Consider the following 21,071-nt stretch of genomic DNA (forward strand, 5'->3'; position numbering starts at 1 on the left):
TGATGGATGGGATTCCTGAAGGATCCATCTTTTGTCGAAGTGATGAAGTGTCGATGCACTGACACTGAGAGTGGTGGGGTGGAGGTGCAGAAACTTCTGGTTCGCGGCTGGCCGAAAATAGACTTCTCCCCTCGCTGTCAGTGTCAGTGTCACTCTTAGTCTTGTCACAACTCCACCGCCGATCGTCGACAGGCCCAACGCAATGAACATCAATCCATCCACTCTCGCCAGCAACGGCCGACGCCTCATATCGCCTGCAGACTCCTCATTTGATCCCCAGTCGCCTTTTCCCACAACAGCTGCTTGCTATGCAGCTTCCGTCGGTATCCGGGCATCCGAATGGACCATGGCGGATGTGGATTGCCTCACAGGCGCACGGTGGACCTGGCTATCTTGGTAATGCTAATAGGAGACTTGTGATATGACATGACACGACAGATGTTGGATATTGAAAAATGGACCGAGCCCCTTGCTCGGTGCTCTGCTCGCTCTGGCTCAGACTCTGGCTTCGCTCTGGGAGGACTTCTCCCGCGTCTCCATGGTTCCTGTCCCGTTTCATTTACATTATACCTGACGAACCGAACCGGACCCTGTGCCTGACTATCTTTGACTGAGTCGAGTCGATTCAACTCGATCCCTCGACTTTAACTTGACCTCGACCTCGATCTTGACCTCCCCGAGGAAAGGCAAGCAGACAAAATGGCCCAGTTCGAAGTCGAAGCCTTCACCCTCCTCGCTCTCGCCATCGTTGCCATCGTCCTCCGCGTCATCGCACGATGGAACATCGCGGGGCCCAAGAGCTTCCAGCTCGATGACTATCTTATGCCGCTGGCAGGGGTACGCTTCCTTCCCGCCTTCCGATCCATATAAGTACTAACAATCATTGTGGCAAAGGTCGTCTATGGCCTCGAAACAGGCGCCGCATACTGCGTAGGCGCATGGTGGATGGGGCTGGCAAACAACAGCATGACGGATGCGCAGCGCCTCGAGCTCAGCAAGCACCCCGACTCCCAGGAATACCACCTGCGCGTTGGCGGGTCGAAGACGCAGGTGCTGGGCTGGTCGCTGTATACGACCCTGCTGTGGCTGCTCAAGGCTTGCATGGCGGTGTTTTATGGGCGGTTGACGTGCGTTCGCCACCACAAACCAAACTAAGATAAGCTTTGCTGACGATAGCGCTATAGGGCTGGTCTTGTCAACATGCGCATTCGCGTGCGCATCGCATATGTACTTATCGGCGCGACGTATATCGCTGTCATCTGTAGTATCTTGTTCGGTTGCCACCCGATGCACAAGAACTGGCAGATCTATCCCGACCCGGGGAACTACTGCCAGCCGGCTGTGTCGAAGATTGATGTCTATGTTACGGTGACGCTGAACGTTGCGACGGATGTCTACCTGCTGAGTATTCCGATGCCGGTATGCACACAGCCGACCATGGATCAAACCGAAGAGGCGGAAAACTAATGCGGTTCGACAGATCCTCTTCAAAGCGCGCCTTCCCATCCGCGAGAAACTCGAGCTCCTCGTCCTCTTCTCCGGCGGAACATTCGTCATGGCCGCTGGTATCCTGCGCTGCGTCCTGATCGTCACCGTATGCCTCCGACCCTCCACTTCCACCTCCTTTGAGAGAACAAGTTCTAACAGCATCTAGGCTGGCGCAAACGGCGCCTCCCAAGCCGGCTCCTGGGCCTGCCGCGAGACCTTCGTCGCAGTGATAATCGGCAACGCCCCCATGATCTATCCGTACCTGCGGCGCATCGCAAAACGCGCAGGACTGTACATGACGACGCACCGAACAGCCCATTCCCAATCCTATCCGCTCGCCTCAACGGACGACAAGAACGGCAAATCAGGCGGCAAAAGTTTCATGGGCATGTCGCAAGCTTCCAAGAAAAAGCGCTTCCGACACCCGCTTTCCATACCCGACACACAGTGGCGCGATGACTCCGAGACCACGGCTGTTGCGGGCGACGAGGAGGGCGATGAGATGGCGATGCTGAGTAAGAAGTTTAATCACACCCAGGGACAATATGGACTGGGGAGTATGAGTCCCGGTGGACGCATGAGTGTCCAGAGACAGATGAGCATGGAGGCGTTTCGGCGTGATGCGAATGCCGCCGAGGCGGTTATCACGAGCGGCAACCATGCGAGTCCGAAGGGGGCGAGTAGTCTGGGGAGCAGTCTGGATTCGATTGGAGATGAGAAGTTGAGTGGGATTAAGGTTGTGCGGGAGACGATTGTTGAGAGGAGGGATGTTTGACTTTGACCTCGTCTTCTACTAAACTTTCTTTTGGTGCTTTCTTGTCGGGTGCTGCGGCACGTCGCTCTTTAGGATTCCTTCCTTGCTTTTTCTTTTTTCTTCTTTTTTGTCTATGGTTAGGGTCTGGTCTGGTCTGGTCGGGTTGGTTGATAGGCTGCATTGCGCGACGGGTGCATTATGGGGTTCTCGGGATTTATATACACCTATAAACCTATCTATATAGGTTAGGTACCAAAGCGCTATTGTCCGCTACGTTAATTCTTGCTTATCAGGTATTTCTTGATAAATTCATCTCGTCATTGTTCAGTACTTCTATGTACAGCACACTTCGTAGCTTTAGTTCTATGCCTAACTGTTTGTGACATACCTCCCACGCATTTAGCTGTCCGCGATCATTTAAGCACAAATACTGTTGCTCTAGGTGTAAGATAAATATACGGCATCAATTCTAGCTAGGTCATGCATGGTGTGTATGTAGTTTGGCACTAGGGTATCTGGCCTAAATATACAACTAAGCTAGATATATAATGGTAGACCCTACACTGAACATTCATTCCCAGTCCGCGGGTATATTGTACCTATCTCTAGGTTTCAAACTATCCATAGACTGCACTTATCCCATATGGTATCCTCGGTAGAAGGCCCGGCCGCCTCAATAGTTACCAATCCGACCCTAGTATAAGCTTGCTAAAGCTTAGCTCTTTTTAGCGTAGCTAGCCTGGATATGGATTGGCATCGGACGTGGAGAGTTATCAAGATTGGTATCTTAGGTAGGCCATTTAAGTACCCTAGGACGTAGTCCGCCTGGCAATTCCCTATGCTGTCCATGCCATCATGTTTGCGGTTTAGCCGGAGGCGGATGACGCCCAGCGCCAGCGCCAGTAGATAAATACTGATATCCAGCAATATCTCCTGCCTTGTGTCATCGTGATCTCGCGAGAAGCCCTCTGCGCACTGTCGCGCGAAGACGAGGTTACGAGCTGAGGTGCACATACGTAGAGTAGGGCTTCTATTTGCAACTCGAATTAGACAGAAGACATGCCGGTGCGAAGTAAGGTACTCGGGGCTGTAAGCGCAAGTATAATAGGATCTGGTAGGATTCTGAATACGTGGACGTGGGATATACACTCAAACAGACCATCGTATTCTACAGTCAGTACGCGAAGGAAGAAGTAAGGCACGTTGGGGTTGGGACGTAAGAATGACGCTGTAAAGATGAAGATAGAAGAAACATGATCATTGACAATCTTATACTAAGAGATGACATGGAACATAACAAGATGGACATGTGCTCGGAATATATCATCCTGCGATATCTTGTAGTTCTTAGTTCTCAGAGCCCGAAAAGTTAATCGACCCTTCGAACTCCTCGGATTCTTTCAAACCATCAGTCTTCAAGTTCCGATTCGCTCACATGATCAGAGTCTATAGAAGTTTCAGAGTCTTCAGAGTCTTCAGATTCCTCCACAATCTCACCCTGCACTGGGACCAGCTTCTCCATGAAGGATTCTAACACTCTCACTGTGGCATAGTGACAATTCTTCCGTGCCAAGCATACGGCGCGGTAATGTTGCCGACTGCCAAATCTGCCTTGAATCGAGGCCCCGTGTTCGAGAAGCAGGTGAACCATATCAATCCGACCATGTTCCGCTGCACCCTCAAGGGCGGTTCTCCCATCGTCAGGTGCACCTCTTGCGTTAACATTCGCTCCACGTTGGATCAACTCACTAGCAAGTGGTAGATACCCCTTAATGGCCGCCAGCTGCAATGCCGTCGCACCTGCATATCGAGCAGGTGGGCTGTTAACATCGGCCCCTCGGCTCAAAAGAAGGTTTATCAGCTCCCAGTTTCCACATGCCACCGCATGCTGTAAGGCTGTACGACCGAACACGCCCTTTGCAGGGTAGTTGATATCGATATCATCAAGATCGAGCAGCTTGCGAACGAGGGGAACTTGTTGTTTCTCCACCGCAGCTTGAAGGGCTGTGTAGGTTGGGCCATCGGAAAGCTTGAACCTCTCATTGATGTTGGGGCGCATTTGTAAAAGTTGATCGACCAGTTCTGCCCCGTAATAGTATATGGCCAGGGCCAGAGCACGGCCAGCCGATGTTGGATCCCAGTCAGTAGACGTCGACTGCATCACCGCTTCCAGAGCCAACCTGCTGCCTCCCGCCGCTACAATCTCCAAAGCCGAGTGAGTGTATTGAATGTAGACAACCTCATGTCCGTCCTCGAGTTTACCAGGTCTTTGCCAGCTGTATACCCTCCCAGGGTTTGTCGGCACTCCCGTAGAGTCTGCGCCTGTCGAAAAGATGAGCTGCAACAGATCCAGTCTATGTCCGAACCCGGCGAGTGCGACTGCGCTCGGGGCACTGCCTCGGAAATTAACTAGAAGGCGTTGAAGCACGTCAATGTTGCCGCCTTCGTTTTGGATGTGATGTACAGCCTCAACGAGCTCGCGGTCAGTCACTCTCGACCCGCGGCTAATGAGGCCTTCCACCATTTCCAGGTTTCCCTTCCTAGCAGCAATGATCAACGGCGTTTTATTAACAAAATAGGATGTGTTATCAAGTAGTTTGACATCCCGATCAATGAGCCACCATGCTAGGTCACACTTGCCTTGCTCCAAGGTTTTTATCAATATGCCGCCGCTAGATATATCCAAAATAGCTCGCAGAGCTTCAAATTTGTCGAGATGCTTTGCCGTATCCACATCTTTGATATTGTCGATACTCAAATTGCTTGCAATTGCTCCGGCGTCTGCTAACTGGGCAATGACTATATGGTCTCCATCCTCAATGGCTATCTCGAGCATGATCTTAAACGCCTCGCTATAGTCACTTTCGGTCTCAATCTTGAATATCTTCAGTTGATGGACGATACCCGTGGAAGAAAAGTATGTTGACAAGACCTTTTTGACTGTTTCTTGATCATGATAACACACTGAAGAGCGAATTAGAGCACCATTGTCAATCAAAATCTTGCATACGATGATATCCCCTTTCGCTAGAGCATGTTCGATCAGTGTGCTGTGGCAATAGAGACCTATCTTCGTATCGACGCTCGCGTCAATTAGCATTTGAAGAGCATCTGTACAGCGGTACTCAATCGCTATGCAGAGAGGAGAGGCATAATGCCAGTGTCTACTGAATTGGTCCTGATTGACGAGGCCTGGACAGGCATGTAAGACGCGCTGTATGATCTCCAGTCTGCCAGATTTTGCCGCCGCACCCAATAGTGTGGCTGTGACTTCAGAGACCCAATGGACTACAACTGTCTCTCGGTATAGTCCATTCGGATTGTCGCAACAACCAAGAAGGTCATCAAAGAGGTTTATATCTGCCACGGTCGCAGCAGCAGCGAGACAATCGATGGAAACAGTAGCCCCACTGCCGCAGAGCACCTTTATGACTGCTTTGTTGTTTTTGTAGATTGCGTACAATAATGGGGAGTTTTCACCGTTCTTCAAGTTGATATCAGCTCCGTAAGAGATAAGTAGTTCGCAAAGTTCCAGACCCTGGTCATTCTTCATATCCGCGGCGCTCGCCAAAGGAGTCATGCCGATGATGCCTTTCTTTCCGTGAATGGGATTGTTCGGATCCATCCCGGCCTGAAGCATGGCCCTAACTACTCTTGTATCGGCTAATCGTATTGCACTTGCAAAAAGTTTCTCAGCAATGGCCCCAACCGTCGGCTCATGACTTGCGAGAAAAGTTTTAAAATGACTCAAACTATGCCAGTGTAGAATTCTAACCGTCTCCAACAGGCGCCTGTCATGTTCTGAGATCTCCTCGGTAGACGCTGTGTTTTTATCGGGCATGGCAAGGGCGTTGGACAGCAGGTAGAGCTCCAACTTCAACTGGGTAGTTTGCAGGGCTTGGTGTTGTCCCTCAAATTCCTCGGGCATCAAAACGTTTAGCATCGCGCTTATCTGCGAGGCGATGCTTGCGTCCAGTGGACTGGGGAGGTGCTGCCAAGGTACGACCGCCTGTAGGCGATTCATCACTTCGGCCTTCTTCAAGCGGGATGTAAATCCAATTTCCTAGGACGAGACATTCTGGAGCAACGAAGCTGCATGTGCTGGGCGGAGTTAGCCCAATCCAGTCCTGACCGGTCGTGGCCGCGGATCTTCGTACCTTGATTCTGTCCGCGCATGATACCTGCGAACCTTAGCCAAGGAACCGATGGCGACCGAATTGGACGCAAGCCTGCAAAGTGCTGTTGAAAAGGCACGTCCGAGTGGGGAGACGACGGCGTTTGAAAAACCACCCCATCGGGTGTTGCTGGGGAAGGAGCTGGCCACGGTCTTCCGTCAGCGCTTTCCTCCTGCGGCACTAACAACGGGATTAACTTACCATCCAACGCCGAGGACAACTTATCGTATGTCGAGACAAATGCTTTGCCGTACTGTGCTTTCCGGAGCTTTTCTGGCGGGTACAATTCTCCGTCAATGACTACCTCCGTCTCTTTTCCTTGGATGCGCTTCCTCTTTTCAACTCGCTTCCCGATGACTGCCCAATCTATTCCTCGCGGGAGCATCTTATTCTTCCGGAACCCCCATTTCTTTATTTGCTTTTCGAGTTGCGACTTTCTGCCAGATATTTAGGCGATGTTTTACGTGAGCTTCGGGTAATGGGTAGCTCTTACGTTTTCGGAAATCCTTTGCTGGACATGTACTTCATGACATCTCTCAGCGTCTTGTCTTCATCGATATAGAGGCGCTCGATATCTGACTTGTGGTCTTCCCACTTGTCGTTAGCCATGGCTTTCGTTTGCGGTGCACTGAATTTGAATCGGTGAAGTCGCCCGAATGGACAGAGTCAGCAATCGTGCAGAGGAATAAGAAGAAGAGGTCGACGACAAGGCTGTTCTTAAGGCGGCGCAGCGCTCTGGCTGCATAACGCCCTTCGCCTCATTGGTCTTTTCCAAATCTCGAACACGCTGGCCACCTGACAAAGAGGCCCCTTGTCACACAAGGCCTTGTTGGCTAGGCTTCCACGGCTCCGCAGGAAACGAGAAATCTTCCCCTGTTACCGAACTGCGCGGGCGGACATTTCGTTTAGAGCCTGGGGGTTCTAAATTTCGACAGACAATTGTGTTTATGTCAAATCGATGTACCGATCTTTGAGATGACGAGGACTTATTCGTTGCGAGAGAGTGGCTACGTCTCGTGTGGTTCATCATCGGAGCCCAAAATGGGCCTAACCGATGAGCCCAGCTGCCTACAGTTAATCAACTTCGTTTCCTGTCTGGGATGATGAAGTTGAAGGCTGTTTGCCGCTGTCAGCGACATGAGCCGCGATGACAGTTGGATCGTCGCCAGGGACGAGTATATGGTGGGTGCATCGAATATATGGTGCATCGAATAAATGGTGCATTTGTAGCACCCCAATTAGCTCTCTGATTGGCTTGGTCCAAGTCTCGTTCTCCAGGATGGATGGAGAGCTGGGCGATGCCTGCCAAACTCTTCTTGGCGTGGCGGTATAGGCCTGACGCCCTGATTGGCGGCGAGTCCGAATCGCCGTACTTGGAGGCCTTTCGAAAACCTGTCTCACATCTCTGGAAGTTCGATACAGGAACGCATAAATATCAGGTCGAAATCACTTCAAATGTCATCTCTTCGGAATTACCTACTGGCAACCTTAGAAACCTGATTCCACACGATCGATCTACCTTCCCGAATTTTAACTTTACTGTTTCCGCCCTTCAGCCTTTGCATCAATCATGGCATGGCTAGGTTCCGAGTTCGAGCCATCTGAACTGGAAGCCTATTTGGCGACGGAAAGCTTTACTGAGCCTCAGAGTACCGAGGCCGCTCGAGCGCAGCTTCTGTTCCCTGCAGGTGAGCCCATCGATGTCCCTAGTTTAGGCGACCCGTTCTCTCTGGACACGACCATGTTCGGCTTGGAACACCCAATGAACTCTATGCGGAACCCATCTCGCTATTCAGTCCAACCAAGCATGGCTATGACATCAACCGTCGGGCAAACTCCCGCCGTGTTCTCGACAAGCCATGGCCCCGGAATGCTCCTTGCGGTCCATCGCCATGCTCAGGCCCGCTTCTCCTCAATGCATACGCGCTCCGCGCCAGGGGCGCTCGGTCATGCGAATTCAGCATACACGAGCTTCTGCAACACGCGGAAACCGAACGATTGTGCGTGCGCAAGCATCCATTCCCATCACTGCAACCCTGGAAGCGCAGACCCAACAGACGAGGACCCGCCATCGTGCGTTCATTTCCCCCTCTCCCTCTGCTGGATCTCTGTGTTGACTTCGTGCCGATCCGGTCTCGCCGCGTTACCCGTGTTTCAGTGTAAATGGGAGGGTTGTTTGACCCTCAACCCCTTTCGCCGCGAGGGAGACCTCATTCGCCATCTGAAGACAATACATATCTCTCCAGCGCGATACCCGTGCCTTCTGAAGAACTGCACCAAGGTCTTCCGGCGAAAAGATCATTTGCTGCAGCATCAAAAGCGCCGTCACCCAGATGTTTGAGCAATAGATTGAGCAGTTTGAGCGTGGTAAAAGCGACGGGATTTTGGCCTGCCGGGTTGGCGTTTGCGAAAAGCGTTGCTCAGATTTCTTTGTGGAAGGAGTGGTCATGTTCGGTTTGTTATCGTGTTCTTCAGGCGACGTTTCCTCAGGGTATCATCTGGTGCTGGGCATCTGAGAGACATGTTTTGTGTATTTGCGGTTGAGGCCATAGCTCGTTTGTGGTATTTGTATTTAGTGTAAAAGTGAGGTGGACAACTCGCTTATGCCACGGATGGCTCGAATCGTGTACTCTAGGCACGAGCGTGCATTAATGACGCATCTCAGAGCTCGGAAGTACCCAGACAGAAAGGGACATATGCTTGCGAGCTTTGAAAAGCATATGTCAATGTATCTCCAAGAAATTGACTCTGCTTCTAAGAGTGAGTGTGACAAAGTGACTTTCTCTGACTTGAAAACGTCAAGAACAAGGACGGAGCGGCACAGTGGAAGAACCGAGTGGAAATAGACTCTTCCACGCCGGAGGTCACGTGCTATTGCTCTTGGGCTCAAGCCACAATCGGTCCTTTTACTCTCCCTCTGACATTGGAATTTTCCTCGCGATCAGCATCCAATCTCAGAGATAGCCCGATTTAGTTCTAGTCTATGTCTAGCGGTCAAGCTCGTTTGTTTTTATGTTGGTACTTATCAGACGCGGTGAGATATGCAGCCCTGAACGACCGCGGCCCTTCGGCTTTAGGTGAATAGACTAAAGGCTGCAATGAGGAGCCTATCTCTTCTTCCCTCACGTATCGCCTCTGTTTCCTCCAGAAGTCCTGCCTCCGGAGGCTTCAGATCATCAGCGTCCAAGACTCTAACAGCTAGACCAGCTTCAGATGCACTCATGAGGCAGCAGATCCCCCGGCCACGCAAAGACTCGCGCATACGACACGCTGGCTTTCTGTCGCGATATGGCGGGGATGGCGGTAGGTATACGTTATGTCCCTTTGGTCGTGCCAAGGGAGTAGTGGTACATGTCCAATGCAGCGAGTTAAGCCTGGCGGAGCAGGCTCTCAACGTACAGATCGAGATTATCTTATGTAGGAAAGGAAATCGAGTCCACGAGGGTCATAATGACCATTAGATCGGGCAGTAGCCAGATCGCTTCCTGCACCCAAGGGACCGTCGTGAATCCGACCTCGTCCAGCGGTGTGTGGTCTTCGACGACTTGGCTGGAGTGGTACCGATTCTCCTTGCTGCGCGTGACGCCCGCTGTGGAAATGATGTTGCCGACGAAGTAGCAGTTCTCGTTTGTTCTACCGCTTCACGATAGCAGATACCAACCGAGATGGTCGACGCTGTCAAGATTGTCAAGTCCACCCTCGAGCAGAGCGGATCCTGCACTTCAGTCCGTGTACCATGATTCTGAGAATTTGGGTCTTGGAGAAGATCGCCTCATTGGGTTTTGTCTCCGTCGTCGCGGGGTCGTCTGTCCCTCGACGGCATCGACATACGTCAATTCAGCCCTAAGGCCTCTTTGTTAGCCGGATGCCATCGAAACCCATTGATTGTAATCCGTTGGGAGACTCGTGTACTTGGATGGGAAGTTGTACCGATACCACTTACCGGAGCCAATGCTATCTAGGGTAGTGGACACATAGTGGGTTTCGTTAGGCGCGACAATCGATGTCGAGGGCCAGTTGACTGCGCCGGTGATGAAGGTATCTTATTGTATCACCGAGTAGGAATATCGAGAGTGCGCAGCGAGCTATTCTCTGAAAGACGTATCTACCAACTTGCAGGGCATCAAAACATACGGACTGGTATTGAATCCGACGTTTCCAAGGTTCGCTTCTATCTGTCTCCTCCTAGAGATCAGCGTACACGCACCCGTGGACTCAAAGCCATCACTCCTTTTTCAATGGCACAGCCGTTGTCTCCCTATGCCTAAAAACAGTGATACTAGTTCTAACAATTCTCAACTGACTCGGACAATGCGGATCGGGACATGCTATTACTGCGTCCGTCGTCATCCAGTCGTGCTCATGTGTCATGCGTTGTTTCGCGGCGAGGAGGGGGAGAACCGACGCTTTTAGTCAAAGTCAGTCAAGTCCATCGACAACCGGTAGCAGCAAAGTACCCAAACTATATATGCTTATCCCCTGCCCCTCCGGCAAATACATCATCTCGCCCTTTAGCGTGAAATAGTCGCCTTCTTTGGCACCGCAGAGGATACGCTTCCCCTCGGGCACGATGACTTCGACGCGGAGGTCGTACAGTTGGAAGGAGTCGTCTGCGGCCATCCTGGATTCAACGATCTTGAAGCGCAATTTGGAAAATTCCTCGATCAAAGATCTTAAACCTGCTTAAGCTTCTTATCGGATAAATAAGAGACTTGGAGACCGGTCTCCAACTCTTATCTAGAACGCCGGCGCCACTAGCCCCATGCATCGCCATCCATCGCGCATGCACGGGGTAAAGTAGCGTGCGTTGGAGGCAACTGACTCGCTGCCTATCTAATCTTGACTCACCCCTTAGCAAGAAAAGATAAGCTCTTACGCCGGCTTGACACATTTTTTGCTCTTATACTACCCCGGACTTCTCCTCGTCCCAGTTCGCCCTGAGGGGAGTTGAGACATCTCCATCATACACGCTCCACTTCTATCATGGCGCCCTTCCCCATAGACAAGAAACACGCCGACACGACAGCGGAAGCAGATGTTGAGACGTACGCCGTTCAGAATGGCGAGGTCGAAGTTGAGCAGATCAAGCGGGACTTGCAATCCCGGCATATCAACATGATTGCCATTGCGGGCATGATCGTACGCTTCGCCACCCCAAGTCCATTCTCTTGATCCCTTTCTAACAATACGCCGCCCTCCAGGGAACAGGCCTCTTCCTCAGCTCCGGCCAAGTGATCTCCATCGCCGGCCCCGCGGGCGCCTTTCTGGCGTACATAACAATGGGCCTCGTAACCGCGGGTGTCGCCTACACAACCGGGGAAATCACCGCGTTCATGCCACACACCGGCGGGTTCATCCGACACGCGACAAAATTCGTGGAACCGGCACTCGGCGCCGCAACGGGCTGGAATTTCTGGTATACGATGGCAATATCTGCGCCGGCAGAGATCACGGCCGCGGCGACACTCGTGCAGTTCTGGAACGTTGATGTCAATGTCGCGGTGTGGATCACAGTCTTCAGCGTGTTCATCCTCGTCATCAACTTCTGTGGGGTGGGGGTGTACGGCGAGAGTGAGGTATTCTTCTCGAGTCTCAAGATCATGCTTATAGTTGGTCTGATTATCGGCGGCATTGTGATCAATGCTGGCGGAGGCCCGGATCATGAGTATATCGGGTTCCGGTACTGGAAGACACCAGGGGCGTTTAACGAGTATATTGAGACGGGATCAGCGGGACGATTCCTTGCGTACTGGAAGGTCTTGTTAACGAGCGCCTTCAGCTACGGAAATATCCAGGTCGTTGCGATTTCTGGCTCTGAGACGCGGAACCCGCGCAATGTCATTCCCAGCGCGACGAGGAAGACCTTCGTCCGCGTCTTCCTTTTCTATGTCCTCAGCATCTTCATCGTCGGGCTGATTGTGCCCTCTGACGACCCGTCCTTATCACTGTCGACTGGTACTGCCTCGCAAAGTCCATTCGTCCTGGCATTTACGCGTGCGGGCATCGACGTCCTCCCGCATATAATCAATGCTGTCGTCTGCACGTCGGCAATCAGCAGTGGGAGCGGTTGTATATTCATCGCGAGTCGAACACTGTACGGACTTAGTCGCGACGGACACGCACCCCGCCTCTTCCAGAAATGCAACCGCTTCGGCACGCCGTACCTTGCCGTTGGGCTTTCAGTTATGCTGCTACCGCTCGGGTATCTGACGCTCGGCAGCCAGGCGTCGACCGTGTTCAGCTGGTTTGTGAACATCACGACCGTTGCCGGGTTGATTGGGTGGGTTGTTATTGAGGCGACGTACCTCAGGTTCTATGCTGGGCTGAAGAGGCAGGGGTTTGGGAGGGAGGGTAAGTTTGCCTTGCACTTGGACCTGGGCAGTTTAGGATGGATGTGCTAATGATTGGTGGCTTAGGGCTTCCGTACCGTAACTTCTTGCAGCCCTATGCGGCGTGGGCGACGCTGTTTATGGTTGTTATGGTGCTTTTGTTTTCTGGTATGCTTCGACCTGTATTCCTCTACAGTCTCAACTATTCGAGTGCCTTCGATACTGATATAGCGTAGGATTTGATGTCTTTACAACCGGGAACTTCACAGCGTCTGGGTTTCTGACGTCCTATCTCAACATTGGCATCTTCGCAGGTACGTCAACGGAACAACTCAACCATCATCGCCCCTGTAGCGAAGGTTTAATGCTAACAACTTTTATGCAGTACTATACATCTTCTTCAAAATTATCCTAAAGTCGAAGGTCGTCCCGCTCGACGAAATCGACTTCCAGTCCGAGTTCGACGCCATCGAGCAGGAGAAAGCGACCGGCGAGTATGTGGTTGAGTGTGGAGTACCATGGTGGAAGAAGCTTGTTCGCTGGTTCTAGCAGGAACTACTTAAGTTAGGTACAAGGCGAAGATAGGCTTGTATATCGAACGTTGACTGATCGGTTCTCAGATGTGGTACCATAGAACCCTAATAATATACCGGCGTTAGGCCAATATATGTAATTGTCCTATTGGAACTCGATGGATGTCTCATATTGACACTGCCTATGATCGCATTTCTAATTCATGACAACAATTGCCTGCCTTGGTAATTCATATACTCCTTAATCGCAGTCTAGTCAACGCATCCGGGTCTTCGACGTTGACAGTCGGGCACGGATGTCTCAGTGAGCTGGCAGGAACCGCCCCGGCATGGCGTGCGTCATTCCCCAGACGTCAATGTCGGACAAGCACCAGGGCTAGCAGCGCGCCATGGATCCTAAAATAGCTTAGGGATAGGCTCCCTAGCGTTGCGCTAAGACCAGGGTCTATTGCATTGACGCGGACGTCATTCAGTGTCTGCTCTTCTGTACCGCATTCTCGCTTCCCAGCAATTTCACCAGTTCGCAAATCTACAATCTGCGCAGAGTCAGCCTGTGGTCGCATGCCCATGTGAAATGTCTTACAGGTACCCCGTAAGCACGGGGCCAAAGCATCGCAAGCAAATAACAGCTCGCCCCCTGCGAATCAGCGTCATGATCAGCCCCGTCCACACCCTGAACGGCAGCATCCTGCATACTTAGCGGCTCGTCGGGCTGTTGGCACGCCACACAGCCTCCCGCACTGCCAATCGCTGCTTCTCCAGCCTTAAATGTTCCGTCTCCCCAGCCAGGTCTGAGCTCATTTTCAGGAACATTTTACGTCGTGCCGCCATGGGACGGAAATCGTGGGCTGTACTCCTTGGAGTGCTGAGTTCTGTGCCGATTGACGGCGTATCCGCTGCTGATGGCGATATATGTTATTTGAGCGGGACTAAGAGTAGGCGGCCGTGCTACTATAACCTGGAGATTCAATGGACTAACATCTGACGTAGGCACCATTGTGAACGACCAGCTCTACTTCCTAGGGGGGAACTACAGCACCCTCACTGATGGAGGTCAAGATGTCAATGCTGAACCCTGTATGCACTCTCATCTATACCACCGCCAGCTCCTTCCCATCATCAAACTAATTCCAAGATCTATACTGACCAAAACAGCATCCTCCCTCTACCGCCTCTCCCTGAACGCCTCCTTCCCCGTCGAAGAATCCATCCCAGCCTCCCTCCTCCAATCAACCCCCATCCCCTCCGAATCCATCGCCTACGAAAGCGCCGCAGACTCAAACGGGTATTCCGCCGACGGCGCCCTCTGGCCCTTCATCGACACAGTCTACGCCTTCGGCGGCCGCTCTTCCCTAACATCCTCCACAGCCGCCGACCGAATCTCCCGCTACGACACCTCCAGCAACGAATGGACCGACGTCTCCGTCACCGGCGGCGCGCTGAACTTCGGCCGCCGCGAAGCCGCCTCCTTCGCAACCGCCCCAGAGTCACGCCTCGGCTTCATACTGGGCGGCCAGTACCCCTACATGAGCGGGATGGTGCGCTTCGACGCGTCTAATCCCAACAAACTCTCCTGGACAAACGAAACCCTGAACAACGGCTCCTTCGGCGAGGAAGTACCCAACCTCCACGGCGCCGCAATGATCTACATCCCCGCCGGCTCTGAAGGCATGCTGATCGTCTTCGGCGGCCGCAATATCTCCGTGACACTAGAGGAAAACGCAGACCCGCCCATCGAATCCGACTGGCAGCTCATCTACCTCTACGACATCGCATCCCACACCTGGTACAGTCAGCGCGCGTCGGGCTCCGCACCCACAAACCGCGTCTCGTTCTGCGCGGCCCTCTCAACGGCCCCTGATAACACCGCCTTCCATATCACCGCGTACGGCGGGTGGAGCCGCCGCGACGGACGCTCCTACGAGGACGTGCATGTCCTCTCCATCCCAGCCTTCGAGTGGATCGATGCCAGTGACGTCGCGGGCGTCACGAACGGCGAGCAAGACGAGGACCGCAAGATTGGGCGCGATGCGCTGAGTGGTGCGTGTTCTGTTGTAGGGAGCAATGGCGCGCAGATGGTTGTCCTGGGCGGGGATGTGCGCTCGGGCGGGACATATGTTGAACACGGCGCTTGTAATGGGAGTAAGAGCGGCGATGACGAGAGTGAAGCGTATCACCCTGTGCGTGTGCTTGATCTGTCGAGCTACGAGTGGCGCGTGAGTTTGGATGCCAATGCGAGCTATGAGGTGCCGCCGGTGGTTTATCGGGATGTTGGGGGGAAGTGAGTTCGCCCTTCCCACACTAAACTAAACTACCATATGTCCTTCCGGAACTATGGTACTTGAGAGATGTAGTGCTGATGATCTTTGTAGTTCGTCCGGCAGCGCAACGAAAACAATACCCGCCGCGGGCTTCGCGCACCCAACGCTCGAATCAATCCTGCAGCAGCGCGTCTCCGGCTCGTCCGTAACCACCGTAACGTCCTCTCCATCTGACAATCCCGGCAACACTACAGGAACCTCCTCGAGCACAAACACTGGCGCCATCGCAGGGGGTGTCGTCGGAGGCGTCGCAGGGCTCGCAGCCATCCTAGCACTGGTTTGGTTCCTTCTCAGGCGGAGGAAGAAGCACCTGCAGCAGTCCAGCCCCGGCCTCATTGCGGGGGACTCGGCGTCGCCCGTTGCGGATGACACCACGTTTAAAGGTGATCAGGATAAACTTAAGAGTGAGATGCCGGGGTTACAGGGGGTTCCGGTTGCGGAGATGGAAAGTCCGGAGCATTCGATGCGTGCAGAGTTGGGGGATGGGGGGGTAAGTAATCGGCATGAGTTGCCTTGATGGAATACCTAGATTCGGGGTTACTGTTTGAAGTTGGGAGATATATTGGAGTCTGGCCTGACTTACAGCAGGCTAGTATTTAATGTCTTTTTTTTGTTGGTGTAGAATACACACCCTACAGTAATGTATAGCGAATCTCACCCGCCAGGGTCTATGAGTTAGGGCTTGAAGATTACTACAGTATGGTATTCTTTGATTGACATGAGACTTAAGGAAAACGAAACTGACTGGCATTCCGCATATGACAGGGTATGTAATCTATATACCATCGTATAGTAGGGCCAGCAACTTGGTCTGGATTTGGATATAATGGACGTGAATATAGCACCAAGATACCTTCACTGCTGACTTACGATGTGATTATATACTTGGTTTTGACCCTGCCCCATTGTTTAGGTATGCAATGCTACCGATACTCCCCCCCACAATCCCCCATCCCCTCAAACATGGCCAGTCTTTCACTCCTCTTCAGAACCCCCTCAATCATCTCCCGATCACCTTCATCAAGATTCCACCCGAGACTCGCCAGATTCTCGCTACTCTGTTCCGACACACCCATGCGACAGCCGACAATCACCGCGCCCACGTACGGGAAATCCAGTACCCACCGCGTCGCAACATTGGATATACTCACGCCGTGCTTTGTTCCGATTTTCTTGAGCACGGCAAGGAGGTCTTGGAAGAGGGGCCATCCGCCCCAGGTGCGGATTGAGGCGTAGTACTACACATCACCAATTAGTCTTTGCATACGACCATAATGGTGAAAGGGTAAACTGGTTGAAGGCTGCATACCTTCCGCTGACTCGGCGTCGTCCTCTCACTATACAGATCCGGCGGATCCTGACCGAGCCATTTCTCGGCAAGGAGACCGCCGCACAGCGTCCCGTACGTCAGGAGTTTGATGTTATGTTTTAGGCAGAACTCGGCCATTTTGATCGTTGGGCGGGAGTCGATTAGGGAGAACTGGATGCCTCTGTTAGCAGGTGTTTTTGGTGTAGGTAGGGTTGCTTGAGGGGAGTGGACGCACCTGGACCTGGTTACTGACGATCTTGACGCCGCTTTCGATCACGCGCTGCATGTGTTCTGTGTCGAAGTTGCAGAGGCCTAGGAGGTTGACGCGGGGGTCGCGCTGGAGATATTGCAGGGCTTGGATGTATTGGTCGTCGTTGTACTATATACGATCAGCCGTCCTAGTAGCGCTGGGTAGAGGCTGACAGGAGAACTTACAAACTGCCAATGGAACTGAAGCAGATCAATCTTCTCCGTGTTCAGCCTTCGACAGCGTTCCGTGACGTTTGCACGCACGGCTTCCTCGGAGACAGTCATGGGATGAAAGACGCAGTATTTTGTTGCGGCGAACATGGAGTCTGGGTAGGCGCTGGAGGAACGGTACCGGCCCTGACAGTGGTTAGCAAATACTGCCATATATCGACTAAAGAAGGAGACATACGAAGATAATCTCCGCATCCCCATAGTGATCTGCCATATCGAACGCCGTGAAGCCACGACTAACGTAGCTCGAAAACTGCTCCATCATCTTGGACCTTGACGCTGAGCCCCATGCTGGGCTGGAGAGTTGCCAGAGGCCTGTGAAGATGCGGGGGAGCTGGATGGTGTCGTTGAGGGTGAATGATTCGGTGATTGGTGTGGGCGGGAGTTCAGATGGGATGGTTGATTGGGAAGTGGCCGTGGTTTGTGAGGCTGCCGAAGGGTCAAGCAGTTGAACTGTTGCGTCGAGGCCTCTTTCTAGCAGAAAGACTTGTCCTTTGGTCTGCAAGGATTCACGGCATGCCAACAGAGCATTTTGAAGGTCTTGGAGTGGTTGTGCTTCCTTATCTGTCAGCTCTCTTGACCCCGTAGACACAAGCAATGTCTTCTGGATAGCAGTAAGGGCTTGCACGATATCTCCATCGACAGCCGCAATCCTCCCTCGGAACTCCTCTGCTTCAGCAGCATCCAACGACCCAACTCGCTCAACAACCTCACATAACAACGGTAAAGCCCGATAGCACAGTCCACACCCAACCATACAACAGACGCGCTTCCTCAAGTTCGCAAAGAATGTCTCTGTATTCAGAGCACTGTTGGCAGTTCTGCTGAACTTCGTCGCCGTCTCATCCAGATAATTCCGCGTCTGCTCTTCAAAGATCGGCGTTAAGCTCGGCTGTGTCGTGAGGAGATTCCGCATTATACTCCGCAACCCGTCGAGCGGGAGATTGCCGATAATCGTGTCGGTCATCATGTTGACGTGGGCCGTTTTGGCCTTGGGCTTCGTAGGGGCTGTCATTGTGCTGCTTGTTCTCCCCTTAGTCAGATCCTTTCCGTGCTGCATAGATTGGCCGTCTTGAATTTTTCATGTAGATGGTGTAGAGATGCATGTGCCGCGCTTATCAAAGTGTCCATATCGATACCGAGGCAGCTGATAAATGATAAGGTAAAGCTCGTTATCCGGTGGGAATCACTAGCACCGGCGTTCTATATCCCGCTCCTTTATCGTAGGTCGCCGGTGACTCCAACTCCAGCTTCTCCAACTCAGCTGGGGCCCACCTCCACGATAAGCGGTCGGACCTTCAGCGGCCTGCGATTTTCCAGGTTCTGTCTCAGGGAGAGTCGAACGTTCGCCGTGTAGTCAAGGTCCACGAGCCCCAGTTCATCCACTTTGGTGTGTACCGAGACCGATATTGACCCACGTCGAAGGTTGAAGATGCCACCCAGTATCAATGCGTGCCTTTCCTGTCGGAAGGTCAAGATGAAATGTGTGACCACGACGGAAAGTGGCAAGTGCGATCGCTGTACACGGAAGACACTGACATGCGTCTTTCGCGAGCACTGTCGGGGGAGAAAGCCTGGGATGCGGTGGGCACTTACGCCCTGGAGGGCTCCAGCCGCTCCTTCCTGATTTATGCTGATAATTGAAGCAAGTCTAGTTAGGAAGGAGCGAAGACAAGCCGGAGTGCCAGAACCACCGCCAGAACAGTTCCAGTCCCGTCCCACCGGCTTCTGGGATGAATCGGACGGATTTCAACCACATGGTCTGTTGAACCATCAAGCCATGAAGGGCAACTTCTCCCTACAAAATATTCTCAGCGTTGACCATGAGACCAACAACCCAAAGAACAAGGATTACGAAAGCCCATCCCATCAGCAGCGACATTCAGCTTCAAACCCCTCGATCTCCCCAGATGACCCCGTACTCCGCGGTCTAATCAACCTGCATGTTGCCACTCACCTGCACGAATACTTCATGTCCAAGATCAACCCCTATATCAGCCAGCTGGACCCGGTCCTACATACCTTCGCCTATCTCCGAAAATCACCATTCCTCCTGACAACTGTTCTGGCAGTTGCAGCAAAAGCCTTTGAGTCCGCTTTATATCCGCCTCTCCACGAGCATGCAGAGAAACTTTATGTCGACTCCTTCCGCCGCGGCGACAAGTCCACGGAGATCATCCAAGCTATCTTGCTCTTAACCTATTGGAAGGAGCCAAACGATACTCGGGCCTGGACTTCTGTTGGCCTTGCCATCCGCATTGCATTGGACCTTGGGTGGCACAAATTGACGCCGAATGCCGGTCGCAAGCACGGACTGTCTGAGTACCAAAGAAGAGAAGCAAGGAATATAGAACGCACCTTCTTGGTCTTGTTTGTTTACGACCGCAGTCTCAGCTTACAGACGGGCAAGCCCTGGATGATCGAGCGCAATGAATTGATTGACGTTGCCGAGAGTTGTTGGAGGGATGACGATGGTCTTGCAAATCCGAATGACCAGTTACTTTCTGCTTTCACGGCACTGAGGTTGATTACGGCAGATATATTCAACCTTTTGAGTCCTTCAAAAACACCACCGCGTGGTGTAGATCGCCTTCTGGGGCTTATAGACCAGCGGATTCACGAGTGGCAGAACAAGTGGCTCAAAGTAGTTTCGAGCAACTCAGATGCCGCATCAGGTCCCGGGGCCTCATATAGGGAGAACGCCTGCCACACATTCCTGGTCAAGTTCTACGGCGCTCATCTCCGTCTACAGCTCTTCTCGGTTCCTCTGCAGGAAACGCGCATCCGGAACACGCACTGGATATTCGATCTCAAGCCCTTCTGGCTCAGCTATCAGAGTGCGCTGGATATGATGCAGCTTGTGACTGATTCGTCGGGTCTTTTATATCTTGCTCAGGACTCGGTTCATGTCATGACAGCTTATGCGGCTATCTTTCTCATCAAGGTAGGTGCCCTACTTACCTGTCCCAAGTATTACTGTAAGGCTTGCAGCTAAGGTATTCGTGCCGGGTATAGCTCCTCCTATCCTCTCCACACTCAGTACGACAGGAGATAGAGTCAATAACAACGAAAGCAATACGCGGGGCGGCGGAGACGTTTGCCAGTCTGTCAGCGCCTCCTAGCTCGAGTTGCGCTCTGCAGGCACGATTCCTCCAAAAGATTTTACATGAGTATATCGACACTCATCTTAGTCGCTCGAGGCCCGTAGAGAGAGCCCACTCTATTCCTGGTGAACGGGACCCTGGCCGCACTAGAGCTTTGCGCCACGAAAAGCCTGAAGGAGCACAACCAGGGTTCGTAGATCAATCGGAGGCCAGTTCCCAACCTGACACACACTCTCGTGGACTATTAGCGCAATATTCAGCGCCGCCGATAAGGCCTAATGCGTATCAAACATATGGTCACACACTAACTCACGCCAATCATACCGCAGACCTGGTAGAATCCGACCAGGCATCTATGCAACCAAATCTAAACCCGCCTACACCTTTCGACTACGAGAGTGAGGGTTTGGGCTTCCTCTTTGATGAAGATAAGTGGGATGAGATGTTTGCCAGCGCAGGGTTTAGTATTCAGGAGGGAGTTTTCTTTCGATAACTTATGGCTATAAGGGCGTGGGTTCTGTCGGATAGGAGGGTTGAAATCCGAGTCCAAGGTAGATAACGGAATTCTATAAAGGGGG

The 21,071-nt window shown here is 52.5% G+C and overlaps 8 protein-coding genes across 8 annotated transcripts; 5 read left to right on the forward strand and 3 right to left on the reverse strand.

Annotated features, from left to right (window-relative positions):
• Positions 1-699: 699 nt before the first annotated feature.
• BDW74DRAFT_178822 (uncharacterized protein) lies at positions 700-2,263 on the forward strand (the record flags this gene model as incomplete). The annotated part of the gene is made up of 5 exons (XM_073729283.1): positions 700-837; positions 895-1,127; positions 1,185-1,419; positions 1,481-1,594; positions 1,655-2,263. 5 exons carry the CDS (start codon positions 700-702, stop codon positions 2,261-2,263), a joined length of 1,329 nt encoding a protein of 442 aa, XP_073583466.1.
• A 1,300-nt stretch (positions 2,264-3,563) lies between these two features.
• On the reverse strand, positions 3,564-6,487 carry BDW74DRAFT_28683 (ankyrin repeat-containing domain protein). Its single transcript, XM_073732418.1, has 2 exons — positions 6,400-6,487; positions 3,564-6,343 (listed from the first exon to the last, which is right to left on the reverse strand). The coding sequence occupies exon 2, from the start codon at positions 6,264-6,266 to the stop codon at positions 3,651-3,653; it is 2,616 nt and encodes an 871-aa protein (XP_073583467.1). The 5' UTR covers positions 6,267-6,343; positions 6,400-6,487; the 3' UTR covers positions 3,564-3,650.
• Positions 6,306-7,026, reverse strand: BDW74DRAFT_178824 (Clr5 domain-containing protein; the record flags this gene model as incomplete). Its single annotated transcript, XM_073729284.1, has 4 exons — positions 6,306-6,343; positions 6,400-6,558; positions 6,619-6,854; positions 6,911-7,026. 4 exons carry the CDS (start codon positions 7,024-7,026, stop codon positions 6,306-6,308), a joined length of 549 nt encoding a protein of 182 aa, XP_073583468.1.
• A 929-nt stretch (positions 7,027-7,955) lies between these two features.
• On the forward strand, positions 7,956-9,192 carry BDW74DRAFT_154507 (uncharacterized protein). The gene has a single exon (XM_073724691.1). The coding sequence runs from the start codon at positions 7,988-7,990 to the stop codon at positions 8,756-8,758; it is 771 nt and encodes a 256-aa protein (XP_073583469.1). The 5' UTR covers positions 7,956-7,987; the 3' UTR covers positions 8,759-9,192.
• Positions 9,193-11,400: 2,208 nt separating this feature from the next.
• On the forward strand, positions 11,401-13,295 carry BDW74DRAFT_178827 (uncharacterized protein; the record flags this gene model as incomplete). Its single annotated transcript, XM_073729285.1, has 5 exons — positions 11,401-11,556; positions 11,619-12,768; positions 12,834-12,914; positions 12,983-13,060; positions 13,132-13,295. The coding sequence occupies 5 exons, from the start codon at positions 11,401-11,403 to the stop codon at positions 13,293-13,295; spliced, it is 1,629 nt and encodes a 542-aa protein (XP_073583470.1).
• A 791-nt stretch (positions 13,296-14,086) lies between these two features.
• Positions 14,087-16,335, forward strand: BDW74DRAFT_154510 (uncharacterized protein). Its single transcript, XM_073724692.1, has 4 exons — positions 14,087-14,214; positions 14,270-14,356; positions 14,435-15,560; positions 15,652-16,335. The coding sequence occupies exons 1-4, from the start codon at positions 14,109-14,111 to the stop codon at positions 16,115-16,117; spliced, it is 1,785 nt and encodes a 594-aa protein (XP_073583471.1). The 5' UTR covers positions 14,087-14,108; the 3' UTR covers positions 16,118-16,335.
• Positions 16,336-16,523: 188 nt separating this feature from the next.
• BDW74DRAFT_178829 (aldo/keto reductase) lies at positions 16,524-18,404 on the reverse strand (the record flags this gene model as incomplete). Its single annotated transcript, XM_073729286.1, has 5 exons — positions 16,524-16,838; positions 16,910-17,080; positions 17,145-17,288; positions 17,345-17,515; positions 17,568-18,404. 5 exons carry the CDS (start codon positions 18,402-18,404, stop codon positions 16,524-16,526), a joined length of 1,638 nt encoding a protein of 545 aa, XP_073583472.1.
• A 417-nt stretch (positions 18,405-18,821) lies between these two features.
• Positions 18,822-20,986, forward strand: BDW74DRAFT_168325 (Zn(II)2Cys6 transcription factor; the record flags this gene model as incomplete). The annotated part of the gene is made up of 3 exons (XM_073726806.1): positions 18,822-18,973; positions 19,061-20,333; positions 20,405-20,986. The coding sequence occupies 3 exons, from the start codon at positions 18,822-18,824 to the stop codon at positions 20,984-20,986; spliced, it is 2,007 nt and encodes a 668-aa protein (XP_073583473.1).
• Positions 20,987-21,071: the final 85 nt, after the last annotated feature.

The sequence above is a fragment of the Aspergillus multicolor genome (assembly GCF_047715735.1).
Source record: "Aspergillus multicolor strain CBS 133.54 unplaced genomic scaffold BDW74scaffold_14, whole genome shotgun sequence".
Lineage (NCBI taxonomy): Eukaryota > Fungi > Ascomycota > Eurotiomycetes > Eurotiales > Aspergillaceae > Aspergillus > Aspergillus multicolor.

Bases quoted from the DNA above. Each gene is read 5' to 3' on its own strand.
- BDW74DRAFT_28683 (XM_073732418.1), bottom strand. From the start codon at position 6,266: ATGAATCGCCTACAGGCGGTCGTACCTTGGCAGCACCTCCCCAGTCCA.
- BDW74DRAFT_154507 (XM_073724691.1), top strand. From the start codon at position 7,988: ATGGCATGGCTAGGTTCCGAGTTCGAGCCATCTGAACTGGAAGCCTAT.
- BDW74DRAFT_154510 (XM_073724692.1), top strand. From the start codon at position 14,109: ATGGGACGGAAATCGTGGGCTGTACTCCTTGGAGTGCTGAGTTCTGTG. The intron at 14,357-14,434 runs GTATGCACTCTC...TGACCAAAACAG, and splicing joins AGATGTCAATGCTGAACCCT to CATCCTCCCTCTACCGCCTC. The intron at 15,561-15,651 runs GTGAGTTCGCCC...TGATCTTTGTAG, and splicing joins TATCGGGATGTTGGGGGGAA to TTCGTCCGGCAGCGCAACGA.